The sequence below is a fragment of the Ictidomys tridecemlineatus genome, chromosome 4, assembly GCF_052094955.1.
Source record: "Ictidomys tridecemlineatus isolate mIctTri1 chromosome 4, mIctTri1.hap1, whole genome shotgun sequence".
NCBI classification, from domain to species: Eukaryota; Metazoa; Chordata; class Mammalia; order Rodentia; family Sciuridae; genus Ictidomys; species Ictidomys tridecemlineatus.
The window spans coordinates 207,495,722-207,518,693 of NC_135480.1; the positions used below are offsets into that span (position 1 = coordinate 207,495,722).

The 22,972-nt window shown below is 57.9% G+C and overlaps 1 protein-coding gene across 1 annotated transcript in view; it reads right to left on the minus strand.

The window, feature by feature from the left end:
• Positions 1-11,070, minus strand: part of LOC144377408 (guanine nucleotide exchange factor VAV2-like) — a 35,474-nt gene extending 24,404 nt beyond the window's left edge. The window contains exon 1 of the mRNA XM_078048614.1: positions 10,281-11,070. Within this exon, the coding sequence (XP_077904740.1) occupies positions 10,281-10,484 (204 nt within the window). The 5' untranslated portion in view covers positions 10,485-11,070. The remainder of the gene's footprint in view (positions 1-10,280) is intronic.
• Positions 11,071-22,972: the final 11,902 nt, after the last annotated feature.

Sequence of the window (22,972 nt, forward strand, 5' to 3'; positions counted from 1 at the left end):
GCAGCTGCTCAGGGTCAGTGTAGACATGGGCAAGGCAGCCCGCAGTACAGCCAGGTAATGGGGTGGGGAGAGGGGGCATGAGGGCCCACTGGGGGGACCAAGAGTAGGCAGAAAGTGAAGGAGTCTCGGGACCCAGGTGTTATGAGCTGGGGACCAGAACCAGCCTGAGACATGCATCCAGACGACTTGCCAAGCTGCTCCAGGCGGCAGCAGGCCCTGGCCAGTCGCCCGACGACCCCTCCTCGGCTGCACCTTGCCCTTAGACAGTGTAACAAACGAACAGCGCTGGGAAATGGCCACATGCAGAAGAGGGATATCAAGGCACCTGGCTCTCGGGGTAAGCAGAGCAGAGACCAAGAGGTCCACCCCGCACAGGGACGGTCCTGGCCAGGCACCCAGCACCCCGTCCGCAGAGCGCACCCTCCTGCCACCGCCCACACTCCAGCAGGAAGGACCAACAGGGCAGAGGTGACCCTCACGGAGGCAAGTTGGCATTCGGAGAAGCCCTCTGACAGCAGAAGAAAGACCCCTCCCAGCCCAATGCAGATGGCAAGGGGCATGGGGCTCAGGGGCTGTGGGACTTGGGGACAGGCTTCAAGTCCGAGAAAGGCCCCAGGAAGGCCCCAGGCTAAGGCACTGCCTCAAACCAAAAGAGTGAAGCCGAGGAGCCGGGGCCAGCGGGAGCTCCCTGGCAGCATCTGGGATGTGGGCAGAGAGCAGGGCCTGCAGAGGTCGCTGGTGGAACCCTGACACAGACTACAAGGACCCACAAGTGACCCCACAAAACACAAGCACCGCGTTGCCGGCGTCTGTTCTTGTGAATCCCGCAGCTGGCAGGCTCGGGGAACCGGACCGGCGCCTCCGCACAACCCGACTGTCTCCACCGCAGCCTATTTGTTGTTCTTGTTTACATTTTGGATTCGGAAGCCAAAGACAGCCCAGCAGCTGTAGGACATGCACAGGACACGCGGCTTCAGAAGACCCCAGTCACAGCGACAGAGCACGGGCTCCACCTGGCTGTGCCCTCAGCCTGGACCTAGGCCAGCACAGGGCTGGGTCCAGAGCCATGAGACCCCTCGGCCCCTTCAACCACTCCCCAACAGACCCCCAAGAGGTGGCTCTGGGGAAGCCCCTTCCAGGACAAGGAGGGTGGGGCCTGGAGATGCCACTCAGAGCAGCCAGGAGGCAGGGAGGCGGGGTCTGAACCCAGGCCTGGGAAGGGCCATGCCGGCAACATCAGGCACCTGCTGTCACCACCCCTGCCTAACGGCAAGGGACCAGGCCAGGTGGACAGGGGGTCCCAGGGGTCAGCACAAACATGGCTCTGTCACTGTGGGCAACTGGAGGTCCCAAGGCCCGGGGCTGGAGCGGATGCAGCGCAGTCATCGGAACTCAGCAGAGGATGTTGATGACAGGAAGGCGGCCCAGCGAGCGCAGGGGACTTCCTTTGCAGAGACCAAAGGCAGGGCCACGGCCTCCCAACAGCCACAGAGGAGCCAGGCCCAGGACCCACCCTCCCGCCCAGGCCTTGCCTCGGGACCTGCCAACTGGACTTCAACCGCCCCACCCCCCCCACCCCCCACCCCCCACCCCCTACCCCCGTAGGGTGCCTGTTTCCACTGCTGAGCTGAAAAGCACTCTCCCAGCACAGGTGCAGGAAGCCCCCAGGAGGCCGAGGGACCACCTCTCGCCAGGAAGCCCGCCTGCCAGCCTCACAGAACGAGGCCCACAGCCTCCTGCCCTGGGCTGGGTTTTGTTTTCTTTTTTTAAACTGGGGATTGAATTCAGGAGCACTCTGCCTCTGAGCCACATCCCCAGTCCTTTAAAAAAAAAAGGGCTTTGGTTTTGTTGTTGTTGTTGTTGTTGTTGTTGAGATAGGGTCTTGCTACATTACAAGACTGGCCTGAACATGCGATCCTCCTGCCTCAGCCTCCCAAGTGGCTGGAATGACACCAAGTACAGCTTGAGGGCTTTGTTCACCCTCCCTCCCACCTCCCCGTAGAAAGCCAGCAGCACAGACGGTACCCCTCTCTGTGGCCTGGCGCCCAATGGCAGGTGCTAAGGAAATGACAGAGGGAGCCCCCTCCAGCTACCTGGCAGCAGCTGAGGGGACAGGCCAGAAGGAGAGGGCAGAGCCTGCAGGTCCTGGGGCCCTCTCTGGACTCAGGCGCAGGGCTCTGTCCCCCAAGCCCCCCACCAGCTCGAGAACAATGCCAAGGGCCTAGTCTGCTGGTAGAGGGAGGCATAGAGCCCCAGGGTGAGGCCACACAGCAGGGCAAGAGGCAGGGCAAGAGGCCACTCCACAGGGAGAGGCCACACAGCAAGGCGAGAAGGCCTGGCCCCAGGCCCTGCAGCCATGGTCTCCCGCTCCTCTCCCTCCCCAGCCAGGAACTGCAAGCTGCACAGCCTGGTCCTGGCAGGGCTTCCCACCAAGGGCAGGGCTGGCCAGTCAGAAAGGAGCAGGGAGGTTCTCCCAGCCCTGAGCACCCCGGGGCCAGGCTGCGCCCAGCAACCCACATGTCCTCCCAGGAAGCCTGGGGCACTGCCCCATCCCAATACCAGAGGACAGCCACTCCCCACTACCCGCTGTCCAGCTGGCCTTGCGACACGGCTGCCATCCATGGAGCGTCCTGTCAAGCCACCCTCCAAGTCCCAGCCAGGGCAACGCCATCCCGGCCAGGCAGGGACAGCACACCACGCAGCTGGCTCCAGACCCTGTGTCACGGCCACTGCCGCTGGGACACAGACCTCCCAACACCACACCCTGGTAGCAGTGGTCTGGGGGCTGTTGGCCGCTGCCCAATGGAATCTCTCAGCCGAATGGCCATTGTCTCCACCTTTATCCCAAGTGCCCCCCCTCCAGGAAGCCTCCATACCACCCTGCTCCAGAAATCCCAGGGCAGCAAAGCCCTGGACCACACGGACATCTCTTGCCTGCCCAGCTGGACCCCTTGCCAGGGAGCAGCAGAGAGCGGGCAGCAGGCGTCCCAGCTGGCCAGCACGTGCTGGCTGCCCACCTGCAGCATGGGACCCTTGGCACACCTCCTGGGCACACGGGCTTCCCTGCGGGGGCTGGCGTCAGAGCTGCTCTGGTGGATCCAGGAGGGTCTCCTGCAGACAGAGACAGCTCTGACGCCAGCCCCCGCGGGAGCCCTCCGTGTGCACCAGGAGGTGTGCCAAGGGTCCATGCTGCAGGTGGGCAGCCAGCAGAAGGGAAGCAGGACGGCAGTCCCAGCCATCCCACTGCTGCCTGCTGGGCCTGGGTCCTGGATGCCACGGGAGGGGCACACGACCAGCCAGGGCCCCGCGCACCAGCCTTGCCTCCAGGCCCAGAGCAGGGCACCGCGTCCTGGGACCCACCAGGCCTTCTAGGAGGCACACACCAGGTCTTTCTCACCAAACCCGATAGGACAAGCTTTGGGACGGCCACTGCCACCCCCTGAAGTAAGAGGCCAAGCTGAAGAGACCTGTCACGGCCACACTGCTAAGTGGAGGACCTGCTTGGGGGCAGCCACCTGGTCAGGGGATGTGGACAAAGCCCGGCCCTCACTGCTGGGGCGAGGTCAGAGGCAGCGCTTGGCACACAGCCTGGCCTGAGTGCGGCTGCTCCTGCTTGACAGGCCCATGCCAGGGCTTGCATGGCACGCGGAGGTCGCCACAACCTGGGTGAGGAGCAGGGAAGGGGAGATCCCCGAGGAGCAGGCCCCCTCAGGTCCTGAGCTGGCGGGAGCAGGAGCAGTCCCAGGGAAGGCTGCTGGGCAGAGGCAGGGCCGGGCAGAGAGAAAGAAAGGGCACAGCCAGAGGAAGAGCAGCAGGGCCGAAGGCCCCGAGTCGCAGGCCTGGAGCCCCTGGTGACACCCTGAAGCTGGAGCCCTGGGTGCCAGAGGCCGGGCACCCAGCACAGGGCCAAGGAATGCCTCAGGTGGGGAGGGACAGCAAGGGTTGGAGCCAGACTCTGCGGCTGAACACAGAGTGGCCCAGCAGCAAGAGTGGGGTGGCCCAGGCCAGGCTCAGCGGCCCAGACGGATGCCCAGCTGTGCAGAGGGTGGACCATTGCCTGTGCCGTAGGCCCACCCCCTGGCTCTGTCGCCCTATAGGCCAAGGAAGAGCCTCACATTTTTAAATAGTTGGAGGGGAAAAGCCAAAGGAATCCTGTGACTCGGGAAACAGCCATGAAACTCAGAAGCCCCTCCACACACGCATCTCACCGGAGCCCAGCGCAGTCCAGCGTGCTGCAAGGCAGGGCTGGGCTGCCACAGAGACCCCAGCCCTCCCAGCTGGCTCTACACAGGAAACGCCGCTGCCCTGCTCCTGGAGAGACAGATGGATGGACATGGAGGAAGAAGAGGTGGGTCTGACCGCTAGGAGGAAGGGAGCAGGGGCCCAGGCATCTACCTAAAGCCAGGACCCCCACTGTACCAGCCCACCTGCCCACCAGCACTGCCCCGAGCTGGACGTCCGTTCTCAGACGGGAAGCCACAACCCACAGACATGACCTGAATATAGGGACAGGAGGAACGGACAGGGCACAAGTGTCCCCACAAGCATCCTCAAAGGAAGGTAACACGTGGCAGACTGCCCAGCCAGGGACCAGTGCTTCCCAAAGGCTGAGGAGGACTTCCTCCCAAAGGGTCACCCTCCACCACCTAAGCCTCATGGCAGCAAGGGCTCCACTGAAGCCCGGGTGGGGGACATGCACCTTTGTCAGGTCCCAAGAGAGTGGGGGTTCTCGCACTGTGCCCACCCTGCACACAGCTGGAGAACCCCGGCCCTGGTTCTCCGAGGCCCCACACTCTAGGCCCACAGCAGGGACAGGGCTGCTCACAGTGGCCTCTCCACGCACACAGCTCTTTCACCCTCACACACGCCAAGCCAGTTTCTTCAATCAACACACATCACACAAACAACTCGCTTGTGCCGATCGATGCCAGGCTGTGCCTCCCCCTGCGCCCTGCACACACTGCTCACTGGTGTCCCCTGCAGACTCAAACCCAGGCCTTGGGACCTGCTCCATGCAGCCAGTACCTGCCCCTCCACCGCCCCACGGCGCTGCCCACCCTGGCCGGGCAGAAAGGCTAACGTGGGAAATCAGGGTTTGTTGACCTTGTCTGCATTTCTGCCCCCAAGGAGCCTTTTCAGACATCCTTCCCAATCACACCCTTGCAGGAAATTTTAATTCAAGGAATGTGCTGTTCACGGGTCTCGTGATGGAGATACTCTTTTTATGGGTAAAGCACAGATGCGTAAGATCTGTGCACTCCAAGGATCTGATGTGCACCCCTCAGGGTCAATCTGTTGAGGCTGTATAAGTTAAATAAAATACATTGTTAAAATTAGTGTTTCAAGTTTCTTACTTTTAAAGCTGACATTGTGTTTCTATTTGGCAGCACTAATGTGGACAGGCATGTGGTATGTGGACACCCCTGTGTACACAGACACGCATGCACGCACACACTCACTCACCAACTCCCAGGTGGAAGCACAAAGCAGGGGCACCCTCAGCACTAAGCACACTGCCCTGGAGCCTGGCTCCTGACCCCTCACGGCAGCACCAGGGAGCCAGAGCTCAGGGAGAAGGGACAAAGGACAACAGAAGCCGGCCTGGAGCACCCTGGGCCTGGAAGCAGACGCTCGGAGGCGGATTGGGAGAGCGCCAAAAGATAGACAGGAGCCAGCCGGGGCAGGTTCCACCACTCACCCCGCGACGACACGAGCGCCAGCATGGATAATGACAGTGACAGATCATAAGGCATGGTGTAAAACAGGAAGTGGTCCAAACCAGGGGGAAAGCGAAAGCACAGAAAAAGAGAGGGGGGCAGGGGCAGGAGGCAGAGGAGGAGGGGGATGGGGACAGGGACAGTAATACATTGTCTTGAAGTATCTCCTTGAATAAGCTTTAGCCACCATGGGAGGGTAACGACGGTGGGAAACTCTGACAAGCCGCCTTCAAACCTAAACCTGTGCCCCTGATGGGACCCAAGGAGAGGGACACAGCATCTGTGTCCCTACAGACCCACCACCCAAATTTAATCATGAGGAGGCATCAGACAACCCAAAGGAGGGACAAGCTACCATCAAAGGAGGCTGTGACTTCCCAGTCAAGGTCATGAAAATCGAGGAAAGGCATCCCAGGCTGAGAGACTCAGGGGGAGTGGGGACCCCCAGGGCACCTGGCTGTGAAGGGCACTTACCAGGACAACTGGGAACTTGAACAGATTACCTAGAGCTGCCTCTTCCGGATTTAGACGGCCGTGCTGCGGTTAGGAGAATGCCCTTGTTTGCAGGAAACACACTAAATGCTCAGGGTGCAGAGCACCCAGTCACCAACTCACCCACAAACACGTCAAGAGAAAGTTATTTGTACTAAACTCATAGCTCGCCAAAAATCTGAGCTACTTTCAAAATGGAACCAAATAAAAGGCTTCCTCGTTCCCTTGGAATCAGCCTTCCCTTCCCTGCCCTGAGACCCAGGCTCTTGCACCTCGACCTCCAACAGGGCCATCCTGGTTGCACTCCTGAACACGTGGGGTACCACATGAGGGTTCTTCCAGTCCAGGGCATCTCATCCTGGACTTCACGGCAGCAGGGACAGCCCAGCCTGCTGCCCTCCCACCCTCGCATGGGGTAGGGGCTTGGGACTTATTCTCCAAATGAAGGAACAGAGGGATGACACCCCATCCCTCTGCAAGGGGGCCATGCCTGGATGGGCTCAAGCCTGGAGGACACAGATGGCAGCACCTTCACGCTCTCCATGTACCCACTGCCCAAGTTAGGGAGAGGAGGCAGGAAGTGGTGCCTATAATAAAACAGAGTGTGGCAGTGCAAACTTGAGAACCACACTACAAACACTGGGAGCCCAGACCAAGGCTGGTGTGGCCCAGGCAAGAGAGAAATCGAGGGGCTTCCTGGAGGAGGGGGCCCAAACCAGCTCCCACAAGAAGAACCAGGCTGCAAGGAAGGAGGTCTTTTGGCAAGGACACAGCATGTGATGGGCACCAGCTGAAAAGCCATGGGGATGGGGACGCAAAATGCATGGTGAGGGGAGAGGCCAGGGGCAGAGTGAGGTGCGGGTGGTGACAAGCCCCGGGGGCCCACTCCGGAGCCTTCTCTCTGCCATGTCCCTGCAGACAGACAAGCCACCGATGTTCAGTGGGGAGGAGGCCTGGACGGTGATGTGGGCATGACAGAGCCGGGTGGGTGGCCTTCCAAACACACGGCTGCCTGCTGACCCAGCACCCTGCAGACCTCACAGCCACAGCTGCTGCAGAAGTGCTGTGCCCTCGTAGGATCAGCAGATTGTGGCCTTCGCTAATTAGTTTAATTAAGCCCAGGGGGGCTTCCAGGCATTTTGGATGATGTAGAGAGCATCCTGCCCACACAAGGAGGGCACCGTTAAGTGGGCAGCGGGGATTCTCTGTGACCATCTCCTAGACCTGGCTCCATATGCAGCATAGGCTCAATAGATGCATGCTGCTCTCGGGTTTCTCTGGGGCCCGTCACCCAGCTAAGGTAACTCAGTGAGAGGGGAACTCCAGATCCTCTCACCACAGGATGTCACCCCTAGAAGCCACGTGGCACTCTAGGAGACAGCCGCACAGCAGGCTTTGAGCTGGACAGGTCCTGGCACACCACGGCAAGCATTTGCCCTACAGAGGGTCCCTGCTGACTCCCTGGCAGAGTACCCAGATGCCCAGTGTAATACAGGCACTCCTACCCTACCCACTCCTAAAAACAGACACCCATGAGGCCAAGAACGTCCCCAGAACCTCAGCAACGGCAGGACAGGCGGGAGGTCCTGTGACGTCACAGTTTATTTAAACAGTCCTGGGAGGGAGACCTGACTTCACGTGTCAGTTCTGCCACTCACTATCAGAGTGATCTGAGGCTAGTCACTCCAACTCTCTGACCTCCAACTGCCTCATCTGAGTCAGGGTGACCGACCCTCCAGCATCCTGCCTGGCCCAGGGCAGCATGGGTAAGAAAGGGCAGCTGTCATTTTTCTTGTGATTCAATCACTGCAGAGAGAGACAACACCTTCTGTCCCCCTCTCCCCACAAGAAATGTTTGCCAGACAGCAAAGAGCAACCACCCAGAGAGTATGAAGTCCCTATCCACAAGCACAGGTGCCCATGGCTTAAAAAAAAAAAAAAAACAGCATTTCTGTATTGATGAATATACAGATGGGGCCATCTGGTCAACCCCAATCCCACAGCATGCAGGTTAGAACACCTGCAGCGACAGACATGCAAAGACCAGTGTGACCACCCCATCCTCCAGGAGAAGACACGCGGCGGACAAGAGGACAGGCTGGGCCACAAAGGACAGTGCAGAGTCCAGATGCTGCCTAATGTTGCTAGCACTTACTGAACAAGTGTTAAGGACCCTCTGCACCCCCCCCAATCCTCACGTCAAGGCTAGGAGGTGGCTACTATGACTATATTCATTAGGGAAACTGAGGTCCTGAAGGTGATCATTTTCCTGGGAGGTGACAGTACCATAAATCAATCAGAGCACATGGCCACGTGGAGATACACTCATCTGATTCTCTAACCACCCAGAACCTCTTAACACCCCTCTACCAGGGCAAGGGCAAGGGGGCTCAAAAGGACCTTTGGGGTCCATAGTGTTGCCCAGCTGATGACCCTTGGGACCCCAGGAAGTCTGACTTGAACTTCCAGCACAGGGGCTGTGCCTGCTGCCTGCCTCACCACTGCCCCCTCCTCCTCCCACCCTGCCCAAACCACAGCTGGGAGGGAGAACCCAGGCCCTGCCCGGCCAGGCAGAGCTCCACCAGCCTCCACTGAGCTGAGCCACGCAGCGGGTGTCCCTGGCAGCCTGAGCCTCCCTGCCAGTCAGCACTAACAACCCAGAGCCGCCAGCATGGACAGCTCAGTCAAAGGCCGGCACCAGGTCAAGGCCCAGCTCTTTGAGGGCAGCAACTCTTCCTCTGTTTCTCCAACCATAAAATGGGGTAAGTACTCCTCCCCAGCTCCCAAGGGGATGAAGGCAGAGTAGAGTACAGAACCTATGAAAGTACTCTGGGTGCCACCTGGGGCCCCCATCTTGGACACATGGTCATTGAGAGGGTGCAGTGCCTGGCACCAGCTGCTGGGGAGGTGCTGAGGGCTCCCTCTCTGGGCTGTGGGCCTCAGTCCCTGGGTATCATCACTAGAAGCAGGGTGGACCCCCACCCTTCCTTTGTCATTCACCCTGGAAAGGGGCCCCATCTTCTCAGAAAGGCAGTCACTGCCAAAGGGCAGAGGCCGCAGCCGGCTGGAATGTTACCAGAGTGACTCACTGCACCCTCCCTCCCAGACACTGCATTTCCCCAAGTACCCTGGTGAATGGCCACTGTCCACGGACTTGCCCAGCCAGCTGGGACAGGGGCTGCTGGGCTGGCCAGTAGGTCACGCCTGGGCAGTCCTGGCTGGACGCAGGCCACCCATTAGGTCCACGTTGCCTCCCAGGATCCCTTCAAAGCCCTCTTGGGTAGGGGATCCACGATTCTGCTTAACTCTCTGCCAAGTTCCCTTTAAGGGGGCAAGAAAAGCTGCTAGGACCATGGGAGCGGACATTTTTCTGCCCAGCCCTGCAGCCACACGGGTGCCTCCGCAGCCGCAGCGACAAAGGCCACACTTGAGGGCCCAAGGGGAGACGGTGAAGAAATGATGTGGTCTCAGCCACTGCATTGAGGGCCCCAGAGGCTCGATCCCGGCTCAGGTCTTGAAGGAGGCCTAGGGGGCGGCGCCCAGTCCACCCGCTGGGTCCGTCCGGGGGGGCCCCCCGCCCCGTCGCGTACCGTGAGCTCCCCGCTCGCCCTCCACTGGCCCCAGCTCCAAGCGCGAAGCCCAAACCGCAGCCCAGGCGCAGCCACCGGTGCGGCAGCCTCCCCGAGGGCGGCAGGGACACTCGCAGGGCCAGAGTGCCCAGGCCCCAGAGCGGGGCGGCAGTGCTTGGCGCCCCACGGGACTGGAGATTCCCTCCAGCCTGGGAAGCGGAGAGGGAAACCGGCTCAGCGGGGGAGCAGTATCCGCCCGCGGCGGAGACGCGCCCCAGGCTTGGGGGGACTTTGGCCAACTTCGTGCCTCCGGGGGTCGTCGCTCGAAGCCGGCTTGAAGGCCGGGGACGCGCCCCCTCTTCACCAGCCCTCCCGCCGCCCACCGACGTCCCCAGCCCAGCGCCCCGACCAATGTGCCCGGCCTCGCGTAGCCGCGACCTCGGCGTTCCGTTGTGCGCGTCACCGGAGCCCAGAGCCCCTCCCGCCGCGTCCAGACCCTCACCTGGGACATCTGCGGCCGGAAGTTGATGTCCTTGAGGTCGATGGAGCCGGGGGAGAGGTTGTGCAGTAGCTGGCACAGGAGGACGCCGTCGCGCAGCGCCTGCGCCAGGTCGAAGACCACGGCCGAGGGCCACACCACCCGGTGGTTGGGCGGCAGGACCTTGCAGTCGATCAGCCAGCGGCCGCATTGCCGCCACTGCTCCATGGCGCCCGGGCGCCCGCGGCTCGCGGCGGCCGCTGGGCCGGCTCTCTCAGGGCAGCGCTCGGGCCAAAGTGCGGCGGCCGCGGGGCATCCCGCCCGCCCGCACGGGGCTCAGCGGCCGGGGCGGGGCTTCGCGCAGGCGGCCCCGGGTCCCCGCAGCGCCGCCGCGCGTCCCTCCTCTTCCTCTTCTTCCTCCTCCTTCTCCTCCTCCTCCTCCTCGGGTTCCTCGCGGGCCGCTGCTCCCACCCACGTGCGGGCACCCGGCAGCGCGTGGGATCCCCCTTCACACACACAAGTCCGCTCGGGCCCCGGGCCGGGCTCCACGCCGCCCGCCGCCGCAGCGCTCCGCGATCCACCCGGCCAGGCGCCGCATTCTGCGCTCCGGGCGCCCCGCGGCGTCCGCCGCTCCTGCCCCGCCCGAGACAAAGGCCCGCGGGTCGCTCGCTCCGCGTGTCCCGCGCCTGAGCCGCCCGCGCCGCCGCCGCTTTGTTCGCCCCGCCCGCGGGCTCCGCGCTCCGCGCCCGGCGATCGGACTCCGCGGCTCGGCTGCTCCGGGACGCGAGGGGCGCGGGGGCGCGGCCACGCCGGGCGGGGTCGGGGGCGGGGCCGGCACCCTCGCCTGGCGCCTCCCCGCCGCCCAAGCGCCGCCCCCGCCCCCCCACTTCCTGCCCCGCCGCCAGCGGCGAAAGTTGCGGAGAGAGAGGGCTACGGCGCAAGCACCAGGCCCGCACTTTGTCCGATTGGTACCGGGACGTTTGGGGAGCTCCTCACCCAGCTGGAGCGACCTCGCCTGAGGAGTGATGGTCCGGTCGCAGAGCCTGCGCCCCCCGTGTGCCTCTGGACCTTCGTGGAGGTCAGGAAGGCGGGGCGCCCTCGCACGGCCTTTCGGAAAGTACAGACCCGCGAGGGCGCACCAGCTGGGCGCACCGGCTGGGCAGAGGCTTCTCGCCGGTGGGCATGACAAGCTGCCTCGGCGGGATAATTCAAGGCTAGGATCACATGCGCCCAGGTCTCCTCAAAGCCTCCTTCCTGTCCTCCGCCCTAGCCAGAGCCCAAGGACGGCCCTGAGGAGCAGGCAACCGAGAAAATAGTGTCACGAGTAAGCCGCAGAGGGAAGAAGACCGGCACACGAGGTGCAGGTAGCCCCTGGGGTTGGGCGGGACAACAGTGTTCCATCCCCGCTGGCGTCGTGTGACAGTGGGAGGAGCGTCAAGAACGTAAACAGCATGTTCTGCGGCTGAAATTATGAGGACCAGGGTTCAGCTTTCCAGAGCACTGGTTCTTCTTGATGTGCTGCGGAGCCCTGAGCAAGTCTGAACCCTTCTTTGAGAATGGTTTCACCAACAGAGTGACCAGGCTGAACCTTGGGTCTGTATTAGCTGGGCAACCACTCTGAGGCCCAGCCCCCCTCTCCCTTGGCTGGACTGGACAGGGTCAGAACAGGGTGGCCCCCTTCTCACTGCAAGTCCAGAGAGGGGCTCTTGCACCCAGGGAACCTCCACCAGGTCCTGTCCTGTGAATGGCCTCTGCAGAGTCAGACTTGCCTTCCCACCTGAGGAGGAAGCATGAGGGTCAGGCCAGAGACCTGGCCTATGGGAAGGTCAAGAAGAAACCCACCCCCACCAAGTCAAATGACAGGTGAGCTGCAGCTGTCCCACAGGGCATCTGCCTCTGAGTGAACGGAGGCACCTGTGTGAACAGCTACAGGGAAGCCACCTCCCTCAGGGAGGAGGGTTCAGTTGTCCTCAGCCAAGGCACTGGGCTGCTGGGGAACAGACAGACCCCTCCAACCTGTCCCTGAGAAACTGCAAATACTAGAGCCAGGCCAGAGCTTCAGTCTCATCCAACAGTCTGGCAGAGGCCCTCTAGGGGGAAATTCCTGCCTCCCCTTCAACAGTGAGGGGGACCCCCACTCACTCCCTCACACTTGCTCATGAGGAATGAACTGTATAAATTATCCAGAGGCCTGGCCCAGTGCCAGAGGAGTAGGGGCTTCTCTCATAGCCCCTCTCCTAGGCTCCAGGCTAGCACTGCCCCATTCAGGTCTCCAGGTAGCTCTCTCAGCAAGAAATGGGCTTCTGTCCTCCTCCCTTGGCTTTCCTGCTTGGGCAGAGAACTAAGGCCACACCGGGTCTGGGACAGAAAGGCACCATGGACAGTGCAGATGTTCTTCTGCTGCCCCCTGGTGGTGCTGAGGATGGAGCCACCGCAGGCCACCCAGGGGCTCCCAGGAGAGGCGGTCTTGAGGAGCCATGATCTGCAGGTTAACCTGGAGAATAGCCAAGTCAGGAGACCAGGCCTCGCTGCTGGGCCATTCACAAGACCTCCCTGGTTCCCAGTTCCTGACCTGGACAGGAGGTTCTGCTGGGGATGGACGAGAATGAAGGAATGGAAACTACTCCCAGTGTTTGCCCTGGGAGCAAGGAGCAGGTCGAAATTGCAGACTCAAAGCTCTGTAGGGAAGGCTAACAAGTGAATACTGTTTCAGAAACCCCACCCCACCTGCATCTTCCACCGTCAGCCTGTTTGCAGGCCTTCCCCAGGGCACAGGGCCTCCAGGGGGCAAGAGTCCTCCCGGACCCCTGCACCTTTGAGATGGACTCCCGGGGAGCCACATACACAGACTACCAATGAAGACTCCCAGCCAGGTTGAGCAGATGAAACCCTGGGGGGACGCCAGCCCAGTTCCCCAAATGTGAAGGAGGGCTGCAGGCCACAGAAGAGGTGGCAAGAAGGAGCACACATAGGAGCAGGTGGCCTGGCTTCCAGAAAGAACCTAAGCTTGATCTGACAATTCAAGATGACACCTGCCTATGGCAAAGAGAGATGATGTGGAGGAGAGGTCCACCTAGGGGACCTAAGTGTACCTGGAGCACACGTCGGCCCTAAACACCAAGGAGACCTGGGGTTTGGTTGGGGAATCCTGGGCATTGAGCCACAACAGCAACATTGTCCTGGGTACTGTCACTCTCCCCAACATCAACCCATCAGCAAGTCCCAGTGACCACTTTTCCATCTTGCCTAGTTCCTGACCACTCCTGGCCCCTCCACCGCCAAGGTCTAGGCCCCCCTCCTTAGGTTCCTCAACAGAAATCACTTGCTTCCACGTCATAGGGCATTTGCACCTGCTATCCCTCTGCCTGGGACTCTTCCCCTGAGAGTAGCCTGGACAGGGTTACAGCTGGCAGAACCAGAATTGGGTCCCAGGTCTGAACATGAAGCCCATCCTCTCCAAGACCTCCAGCTGAGAGACTGGCTTTTGTTTTAGCAATGATATGGTTTCAAGGGAGTCAGCACAAGAGAAATCCAAGTGCATGCTGGCCAGCTCTGCCCCTGGACTTCTGCAGAGAGTCGTCTAACCCGAGGGCAGCACGGGGACCAGTTTCTGAGCAGGAATGCAATAGAGCCTGTCTTCATGTATCACAGGGGATGGGGCTTCAGCAAGGGCTCGGACACTCTCCAGGCACACCTGCCCATCCACACTGTGCCTCTCTGGCTCCTCAGAGAACCAGGCGCTTTTTCAACCCAGGATTCCCCAATCAAACCCCAGCACTCACTGAAGGGCTCAGTCCTTTTCATCAAAAGGGCCACAGCTGAGGGATCCCTCGTCCCACAACCAGATCCGAGGAGCAAAGGAAGCTTGTCCTTCAGAGGAGCTCTACCAAGGTCAGGGTCTTACCCTCCACTCACCCACCACCCTCCCCTGCACCATCCCTCCATATCCTTCCACCTCTTCTCCCACCTCTCTCTACCCATCCCTCAGCTCATCCCTCCCTCCAGCCCACTCTCCATCCCTCTTCCTCCCTCCATCAATCCTCCTATCCCTGAATTTATCCATCCTTCCATCCACCCCTCCAACCCACGTCCCTCCATTCATCCTCCGTCTACAAAATATTTACTGAGCCTCAGCGTTGCTGTGTGGAAAGGGAAGTGAGTATTTTCACTCTTCCCACCATGACTGGGGGAAGGAATTTTTCTCGCGTCCAAACCACATGAACACACACATTTTGCAAATTCTGTTTGAAGCTACATCATGCATGGTTACAGCTACATCAGCTGTCACAATTTCCCGGGAAATTATAGGTGTAGAAAAAGACCATCTGGCCCACCATGCCGTCAGTGTGCCTGGTTGGGATGGTGGGTATGCGGTTTCTTACATTTCATTTGAAAATGCAAAATATAGACTTTTTACTGCTAGTCACATCACCTTTCAAAATTAAGTCAAATGCCACCATCCATGCCTTGTACCCTCAACTGTGGCCTCTGAGGTCTTTGCTGCCATATACCATTGCTTGGGACTACCTGAGGCTTTCCTTGCTTCTGAGAGGGCCTGGTCCTTGATCCAGGCTGTAGGGAAGGGAGGACGGGTCTCCAGGGTGACACTCACTGGGTCAGCATGAGGCCCAGTGGCAAGGAGCAGAGAGACTGCAATTTCTACAGGAGCCCTCTGGTCACAACACCTAACAAGTGTCAGGTAAAGAGGGAGGAGGACCAAGCCTGGGTCAGCTGCTGCCAAGCATGACAGGCAGCTCAGCTGAGCCTACTCTGACTGATGGAAGTGCTGGCTTGATTGTCAGAGAGGCAGCACTGATGGGAACACAGGCAGGGAGAGCCTGGCCCTGAGCCTCACCCTGGTGTCGTGTGTCCAGGGCCGCTCTCCAACCCAGCAAGGAGGTGCCCAGTCCTGGGCCCTTCTAGGTCTCCTCTAACCATTGCCACCTTTAGGGCAGTAAGTTGGCAAACCAAAGAGATGTGCCAACCTCACCTGCTGGACCACCGCCCTGATGGACCACAGTGCTGCGACATTTTTGTCACCCAATACCCCTGAACCACCACCCAGCCCCACCACCCCCGCCCTGGCAACCACTAATCTGTTCTCCACCCCCCATGCCATGCCCATCCAGGGCACTTCGCATCAATGGAGTCACCATGTGTAGCCGGTGGGTGGCTCTTCACCCAACACAATGCCATGCTTCACTCAGGCTGTAGCAAATACCAGTAGGAACGTCCTTAATTCATCCTAAGTGCAATCAACTCTGATAATACATATTTTAATCCAAATATTCAACTATTTTCATTTTAATGTGTAAACAATAAAAAATTATCAAGAGACTCTTTACATCCCTTCTTCAGTCATCAAAATGTATTCAGTGTTTATACTACAGTACTTTTAAATTGAACCCTAAAGCATGAGATCTATATTTAGGTTGCATAAAGCTCACAGTTAAAAAAAAATAGATTCTCATGCCCAAATTGTTTAAAATATACATAAAAGTTTGCCAAAAATGAAATTGAATATTGATTTTTCTCAATTAATTAAACTGAGCAGTGAGTCTACTCAGGAAACATGTGTCTCCCAAAACCCAGCTTGATCACGGCCTCTTGAGGAAACCATCTCCTGGCCTCCTAAGTGTCCTCTACACCTTGCTTGGAGACTCTGTGCTGTCCACTTGGGTGTCAGGTGACCTCCTCCCTGACTCCCCAGCACCTAGCACAATGTGCAGCATGAGTCCATACCTCCACCCACTCACCCACCATCCATCCATCCACCCACCCATCTATCTACCCACCCATCTATCCATCCACTCACCCATCATCCACCCTCCATGTGTCCATCCATCATCCATCTACCCACCCATCCACCCACTGCTCATTCATTTACCCACCTGCCCATCCATCCACCCACCTGCCTATCCATCTACCCACCATGTGTCCACCCACTCATCCATCTACTCACTTGCCCACCTACCCATCCATCTACCTACCCTCCTATGCACCCTCCTACCCGCCCACTTACCTTCACACGTATCCACACATCCATCTATCCATGTACCCACCCATTCATCCATCCACCATGCATCTATCTATCCTTCTATCCCTCTAGCCCATCCATCAAGAAAATGCTTCCTGAGCACCTACCATGGGGAGACTGGGGACAACACAGAGCTGGCTCAGGATTGCCCGAGTCAGGAAGGAGGTGTCAGATGTGTAGGGACAGCAGAGACTGCAGGTCCTGGCCAATTGCCTCCTGGGTGGCCTAGAGAGCACCATGTTGTTTCTGAGCGGAACCCAGCCCCTGCAACACCCACCCTCCCCCCTACATATCCTGAGCTTCATCCTGATGCCACATGTCAACCTCCACAAACCTAGCAGAGGCCCCTATGAATGAGCCACACAGGGCCACCAGCTGGCTGGCACTGGGGGAGGGAGCTGCCAGGGCCACCGCGGGTTTCTTGGCTCCACCTGGTGGGAGAAGATGAGGCTCCAACTGCAGCTTCTGTTGGGCCCAGGGCCAGCTCAAGCCCCTTCAAGGTGGGAGTGGCCTGGTCAGGATGGAGAGGCCAGCAGGGGAGTTCTTCTGGGACTTGGAACCTCTCAGGAGTAACCTCCAAGGTCTGGCATCTCTAGCCTGTGCTTGGGGCTGGCACTAGGAGGGTAGGGGCTCCCTCAGAGGGAAAAGACCACGGAGGGCTCTCCTGCGCACTCTGGGCCCTTGGGTGGGTGGCCTGTGCCCAGCCTCAACATCACCTGTGTGTAAATGGCTGGCAGTGTGCCCAGGGCAGAGGCTGCATGGCTCATGTCCTGAGACGATGCCCTACCCCAGCACTTAGGGAGTCCTGGTTCTGGGCGTTTCCTAGGAAAAAATCTCACGGTCTCCTGTTTGATCCCAGGGAGCCCAGGGCACCCTCCAGCAGAACTTTTTTCCTTATTTTCTTGCACTTCCCCAGCTGTCCAAGCCCCCGTGGGTCGACTGGCAGAAGGTAGACTGTTTCTCATGGAAATCAGTGGAGGTCCGTGGGACCGCTGTGCCCTGCCACAGGGGTGGATGGTTGGGAAGTGCTTGTCCCAGGCACTCTGCCCTGCTCCCCGCCGCTCCTCACCAGGGACCTTTGACTAAGCCTGACCCAGCTGGCGTGGGTCCTCCAGCCCGTCACTGCCTCGTGCAAGCTTGGGGGTGACCCTCAGTGGTTCCCACTCACACACCCAACCCTGGGACCCAGCACAAGTCAGCCCCATGGTGGCACGCACATCCTCCAACACCAACAGGAGCCAGCGCCCCCACCGGAGGGACATTTTAACTTGAGTCTCGCCAGGCCACACATCATTATTATTTCTCCTTCCCCTGACCTCCTGCCTCTTGATCTGTCTGGTGCCTATCACATGCCTATAATCCCAGTGACTCGGGAGGCAGAGGCAGGAGGATTGCAAATTTGAGGACAGCCTCAGCAACTTAGCAAGACCCTGTCTCAAAGATAAATTTAAAGAAGAAAAGAAAGAAAAAAATCTACCCACCCTCCTATGCACCCTCCTACCCGCCCACTTACCTCCCCACGCATCCACACATCCATCTATCCATGTACCCTCCCACTCATCCATCCACCATGTGTCTATCCTTCTATCCCTCTAGCCCATCCATCAAGAAAATGCTTCCTGAGCACCTACCATGGGGAGACTGGGAACATATCTTCTGGTAGTCCTATCACATAAACCCCAAACATCTGTTTCCAGGGCTGGACACTCAGTGATCTTTGCTGACAGCTAATGGCACCAGACACCTACAACCCAACGGTACCAACACCTCCTGCCATATTAGCCAAAGAAAGGCAAGGAACCCCTTCAAGCCACAGTCCAGGAGGGGCCTGACACCTGCTAGCCACCCCGATCACCTCTCCTTCCAACAAAGCTGATCCTGGCTGGGCCCCCAGTGTCCAGTGCTGTCCTGCCCAGTCCTCTCTCTGAGCAGTTGGTGCCCAGAGGGCTCAGGGAAGTCATCTTTGGCCAGCTCTCACGGACTGGCCACCCTTTGCCCAGCTGGTTGCTGGCCGTGGGCAGAGGGCTGGATCCTTGGCAAGAGACAGCAACCATCCCTGCCTCCCCAAGGTGGGAAGATGAGCTACCTCAGAGAAGAACATTGCGGTGGCTGTGTATTTCAGATGTTCCTACGGTTGGGCAGGGAGCGGGGTGGCCCTAAGAACCCTAGAAATGCATGGCGTCTGCAGGGAGCGCCAATACACCCAAGGACAAGGACAGCAGCAGACTGCAGAGGGTGACCCAGCCCCCTTCCAGGCAGAGGAAGGAAAGCTAGGTGGCCCCGAGGCAGGCACAGAGGGACACTTCATTTGTCCTGGCTCTAGCTGCGAGAAGCCGGCCCACACCACAACTGCGGGGCCTGAGCTCTCCAACCCAGCACCAGGCCTGACTGGGGAGGCTGGACCCCAAGACCCGGACGGGACGCCAAGGCAGCACCCTGGGAAATCCTAAGTGCTGATCCCCTGAAATAGGCAGAGCCCACACAGCCCTGCCTGGAGGCCACCCAGAGCTCAGGCCACAGAACCTATGCCCAGAACTAAACTTCAGGACATCTTAGGTTTTATTCTCCTTCTGGAGCCATTTTTTAAAATCCCACTACAGAGCCGTATCAGAATTCTCAGGCCCCTTATTCTTCTCCTCCTGTACTATTCCTCTTCCTCCTTCCCTCACTTCTTCTTCTTTCCCCCCATTTCTGGGTTCTCCAGAGACTGTGATTGAGCTCAACTTCCCAGATGACCAGAGGGGAAATTTTAATTCAATATTTTGCCTTTTTTCCTCATTCCCTGAACAAGCAGTATTTTCATTGCTTTTAGTCATGACCGAGCCAAATAATCGATCCCAGAATCACCCCCAAACCATCGACCCCAGAATCACCCCCAAACCATCGACCCCAGAATCACCAATTTCTATGTTAAGGTTTACAGTGGAGTGAATGTTGGACCCCAAAAAGATATGCCTCATCATATCCCTGACCTCTCAGAGTGTGATCTTATTTGGAAAAAGGGTCTTGGCTGATGTAATTAACCTAGGATTTTTTTTGAGATGAAAGGATCATCCTAGATTATCTGAATAAGCTGGAAATCCAATGATGCATCCTTACTAGGGACACATGGAGGCTGGGGTGCGGCTCAGAAAAGAAGGAGCCGTGGGACCCTGAGGCCGAGGCAGAGAAGAAGCCACAAGCCCAGGAAGTCCAGCCATCCCAGCAACCGCCAGCAGCCAGGAGGGAGGCCAGAACAAAATCCCCCCCAGGCCTTGCCAGCATATTTAAGGCCCAGGTTTGATCCCCGTCACTGAAAAAGAATCCCCCGGAACCTCAGCAGGGAGGGAGACCCTGCCTGCAAATTAATTTTAGACTTCTTATAACAATGGCCCCTTTCATGCTGCTGGGCCCTTGGCAGCTTACTTTAAAACTAACCTCTTTTCCCTTCCTCTTCCCCCTCTTCCCCTCCCCAACCACGGCAGAAGCATGATGGACATTCTCCTGTGCCGAGTCCAGTTATCTGCCCTTCCACTCACTGTCCACGGGAATAAAGGGACTCCAGACCTGGAGACTGGAACAACAGCTCTTTCAAGGACACAAGTTAAACATTAATCAGATCCACCGATAATGCCACCTGGAAAACAGACCTTGCGTCCCTCTTTGTAAAAGGCGCCTGTCCCCTGGCAGTCAGACAGCAGCCTCTGTGACACCAGTCCCTGTTGCCCTTCTCCTTGGCTAGCAAAGTGAAAAAATCTTCATATTTCTTCTTCCTTTTTCTAAAAACTCCTTATTATTCCCAGACACTTGGAAAACTGAGGCAGTAGGATCACAAATTCAAAGCCAGCCGCAGCAACTTAGCAAGGCCCTCAGAAGCTTAGGAGACCCTGTCTAAAAAAAAAAAAGGCTGGGTATGTGGCTCGGTGATAGAGCATCCCTGAATTCAATCCCCAATACCAAAACAAAAACCTGTGGACTGACAGGCAGGTTCTCTGTCCCTTGCACACACCTCCATGACATTAGGGCAGAACGGGCCTTGAGCTAACTGGGATAGACCCTCCTGCTCTACAGGAAAAACGCTCTCTCTGCAGGGAGTGTGAGACAGGCCTGGGGACACTGAATACCATAAAGTTTGCTATTTTTAACAAGAATCAGATGGGTTTGGGTTTGTTTTGTCTTTGGTTCTGGGAATTGGTTCCAGGGATGCTGAACCACTGAGCCACATCCTCAGCCCTTTTTTAATATATTTTATTTAGAGACAGAGTCTTGCTGAGTTGCTAAGTACCTTGTGAAGTTGCTGAGGCTGGCTTTGAACTCAAGATCCTCCTGCCTCAGCCTCCCAAGCTGCTGGGATCACAGGCATGTGCCACCGCACCTGGCTTCAGCTACAAGCCATTGGATACTCTCCTGAACTGCAAAATAGTTTATTCTGACAGTTTCTGTCCATTTTTCCTTTGCCTTTACAAAAGGAGCAGAGCTGGAAGTCCTTGCTCACGGTACCCACTGGTGTCCCTGTGCATGCAAGGCGAGCACTCTACCAGCTGAGCTGTGACCCCAGCCCAAGCACACTTTTTTGTTTGTAGGTTTCAGTGCTGGGGATCACGCCAGGCCCCTGAACGTGCTTGGCTAGTGCTCCACCACCGTCCAGAGCTCTCTTTTAAAAACTGCTATGTTGGACTGGGGTTGTGGCTCAGTGGTAGAGCGTTCACCTAGCATGTGAGAGACCCTGGGTTCGATCCTCAGCACCACATAAAAATAAATAAATAAATAATATTTAAACTACACCTAAAAAAATGTAAAAAAAAGAAAAACACACTGTGTTGAGATGTGACTCACATACCCTGTGATCCGCCTGTTTGTACAACCCAAGGCTCTGCAGTAGAGTCACGGGCCGTATGACATCTCGTCTGATTTCAGAGCCTGACTGAGCCTCCCAGAGCCCTATCCCCTTGCTCTCGTTCTCCTCCACGCTCTCTCGCAGCCTAAGCTGCCACTAAGCCCTCCGCCTCCGCCTCGGAGAGCTCTTTGCCTCTTCTCCTAAAGAGTTCACGCGTGCTTAACAGGTCATGGGTACCCTGGGAGGGGGAGATGCAAGCTCAGCCCCGACAACAACACGGACTCCCTGGTCACTGCCTGACCGACCACCACTGAGCGCCAGCGTGGCGCCATTGCCTGTGGAAGCAGCCCACAGGGGCAGCCGCCAGAGGCACAGACTTCGCCCACATGGAGGGATGACGAGCATTCTCACTGGAATAGCCGTGCAGCCATCCCTGCCCTGGACTCCTCCATCCTGTGCTCAGGAATGTCTGCTGACCACCACGGTCATCCTCTGTGACATGGATCCACAAGGATCTCACTCTTGAGCAAGATGTGCCACAATGGCCTCTGCCCAGGGAAGTCGCCAGCCTCTCCAGAGGCCCTGCCACCCAGAAGAGCCTTGCAGTAGGCTGACCCCTGGGGGGCACCAGTGTGAGGCTGGAGGTCCTCTTTCCTGGATGAAGCTCATGCTTGAACCAGAGGTGAACCGGAGCCAGCTGCAGTGAGCTCTGCCCGTGACAGCTCCGCTGCTCGCTGGTCCCTAGACCGTGTGCACACTTGTCTCTAGCTACTCTTGTACCCCTCGTTCCCCTGTTGAGGTCAGTGACTGTTTGCTGAAAGTTAACTTTGCGGTTTAGTCTCAGGTAAAAGCATAGCTGGGCAGGAGAGATAAGAAGAGCAATTCACAGCCCAGAAGAGGGAGCTCAGACAGGGGACTCACCGCTCTTTCCTGGGGTGGGGGAGGACAGACTGTTTCACACCTGTAGGAAAGTAGTTGTGTCCTGTGAGGTACAAAATTGTTTTGCTTTTGAAATGTGGAAGTACAAAGCCATGACGAAATGTACACATGGAAAGAATAGATGGAGGGGTGGACTTGCCAGGTGCCATTGCCTGTCACCTCGGGCCCTTCACCCAAACACGTCTCTGTGCATCTCTATGCTCTGCTCTGTGATGCAGGGACAGGGATCCTGCAAACCTCAGTGACCCTTGGCCAGTGCCTGCGTGTTCAGCTCCATCAGAAGGGAGCTAGGTGTCGCCTTGCGGAGGAACGGGAGCGGCTGCCTGTCTCTTTTCCTTCTGCCCCTGGCTTCCCCAGGGCCACGGTCCCCTGGACTCCCTCACCTCGGGAGCAGCAGGGTGCTTCCTGCTCCCTTGTGCCTTGTTTCCTAAAGCAGTTGAATCTAGTTTGTCGTTTTCCCAACATGCACAAGATCCACTTTATCATGTCGCCCCACTCAGGGACACCAGCCCCAACTCTTTGGCGCCTTCCTCTGAGCTCCAGGTCCAGACCCCCCAGGACCCTCTTTAAACAAACCCTCTTTAGAGCTTTAGAGTTTTACAAAGTAGTTGAGTTCATCCCCCCCCCACACACACACAAAAAAAAAAAAACTCATACAGGCATGGAATTCGATTTCAGCTCATCATCCTCCCCTTTTCTCTCCTATCTCCTCCCCGGGAGGCTGCTCTTAACCAAAGACCCAAGACAGCCAGCACACCCCTGGGGTCCCACCTCTGTTTCTTCAAGTTTCCATTAATCCAACCTCTTGTACTGGTCCCCATCCTTACGGCTGGTGGTGGTTACCTGTTGCATTTGCTATCTTTAAGATGTATTCAGGTTCTTTTTTATTCTGGAAGTTATATATTGAGCAACTTTGGACTTATA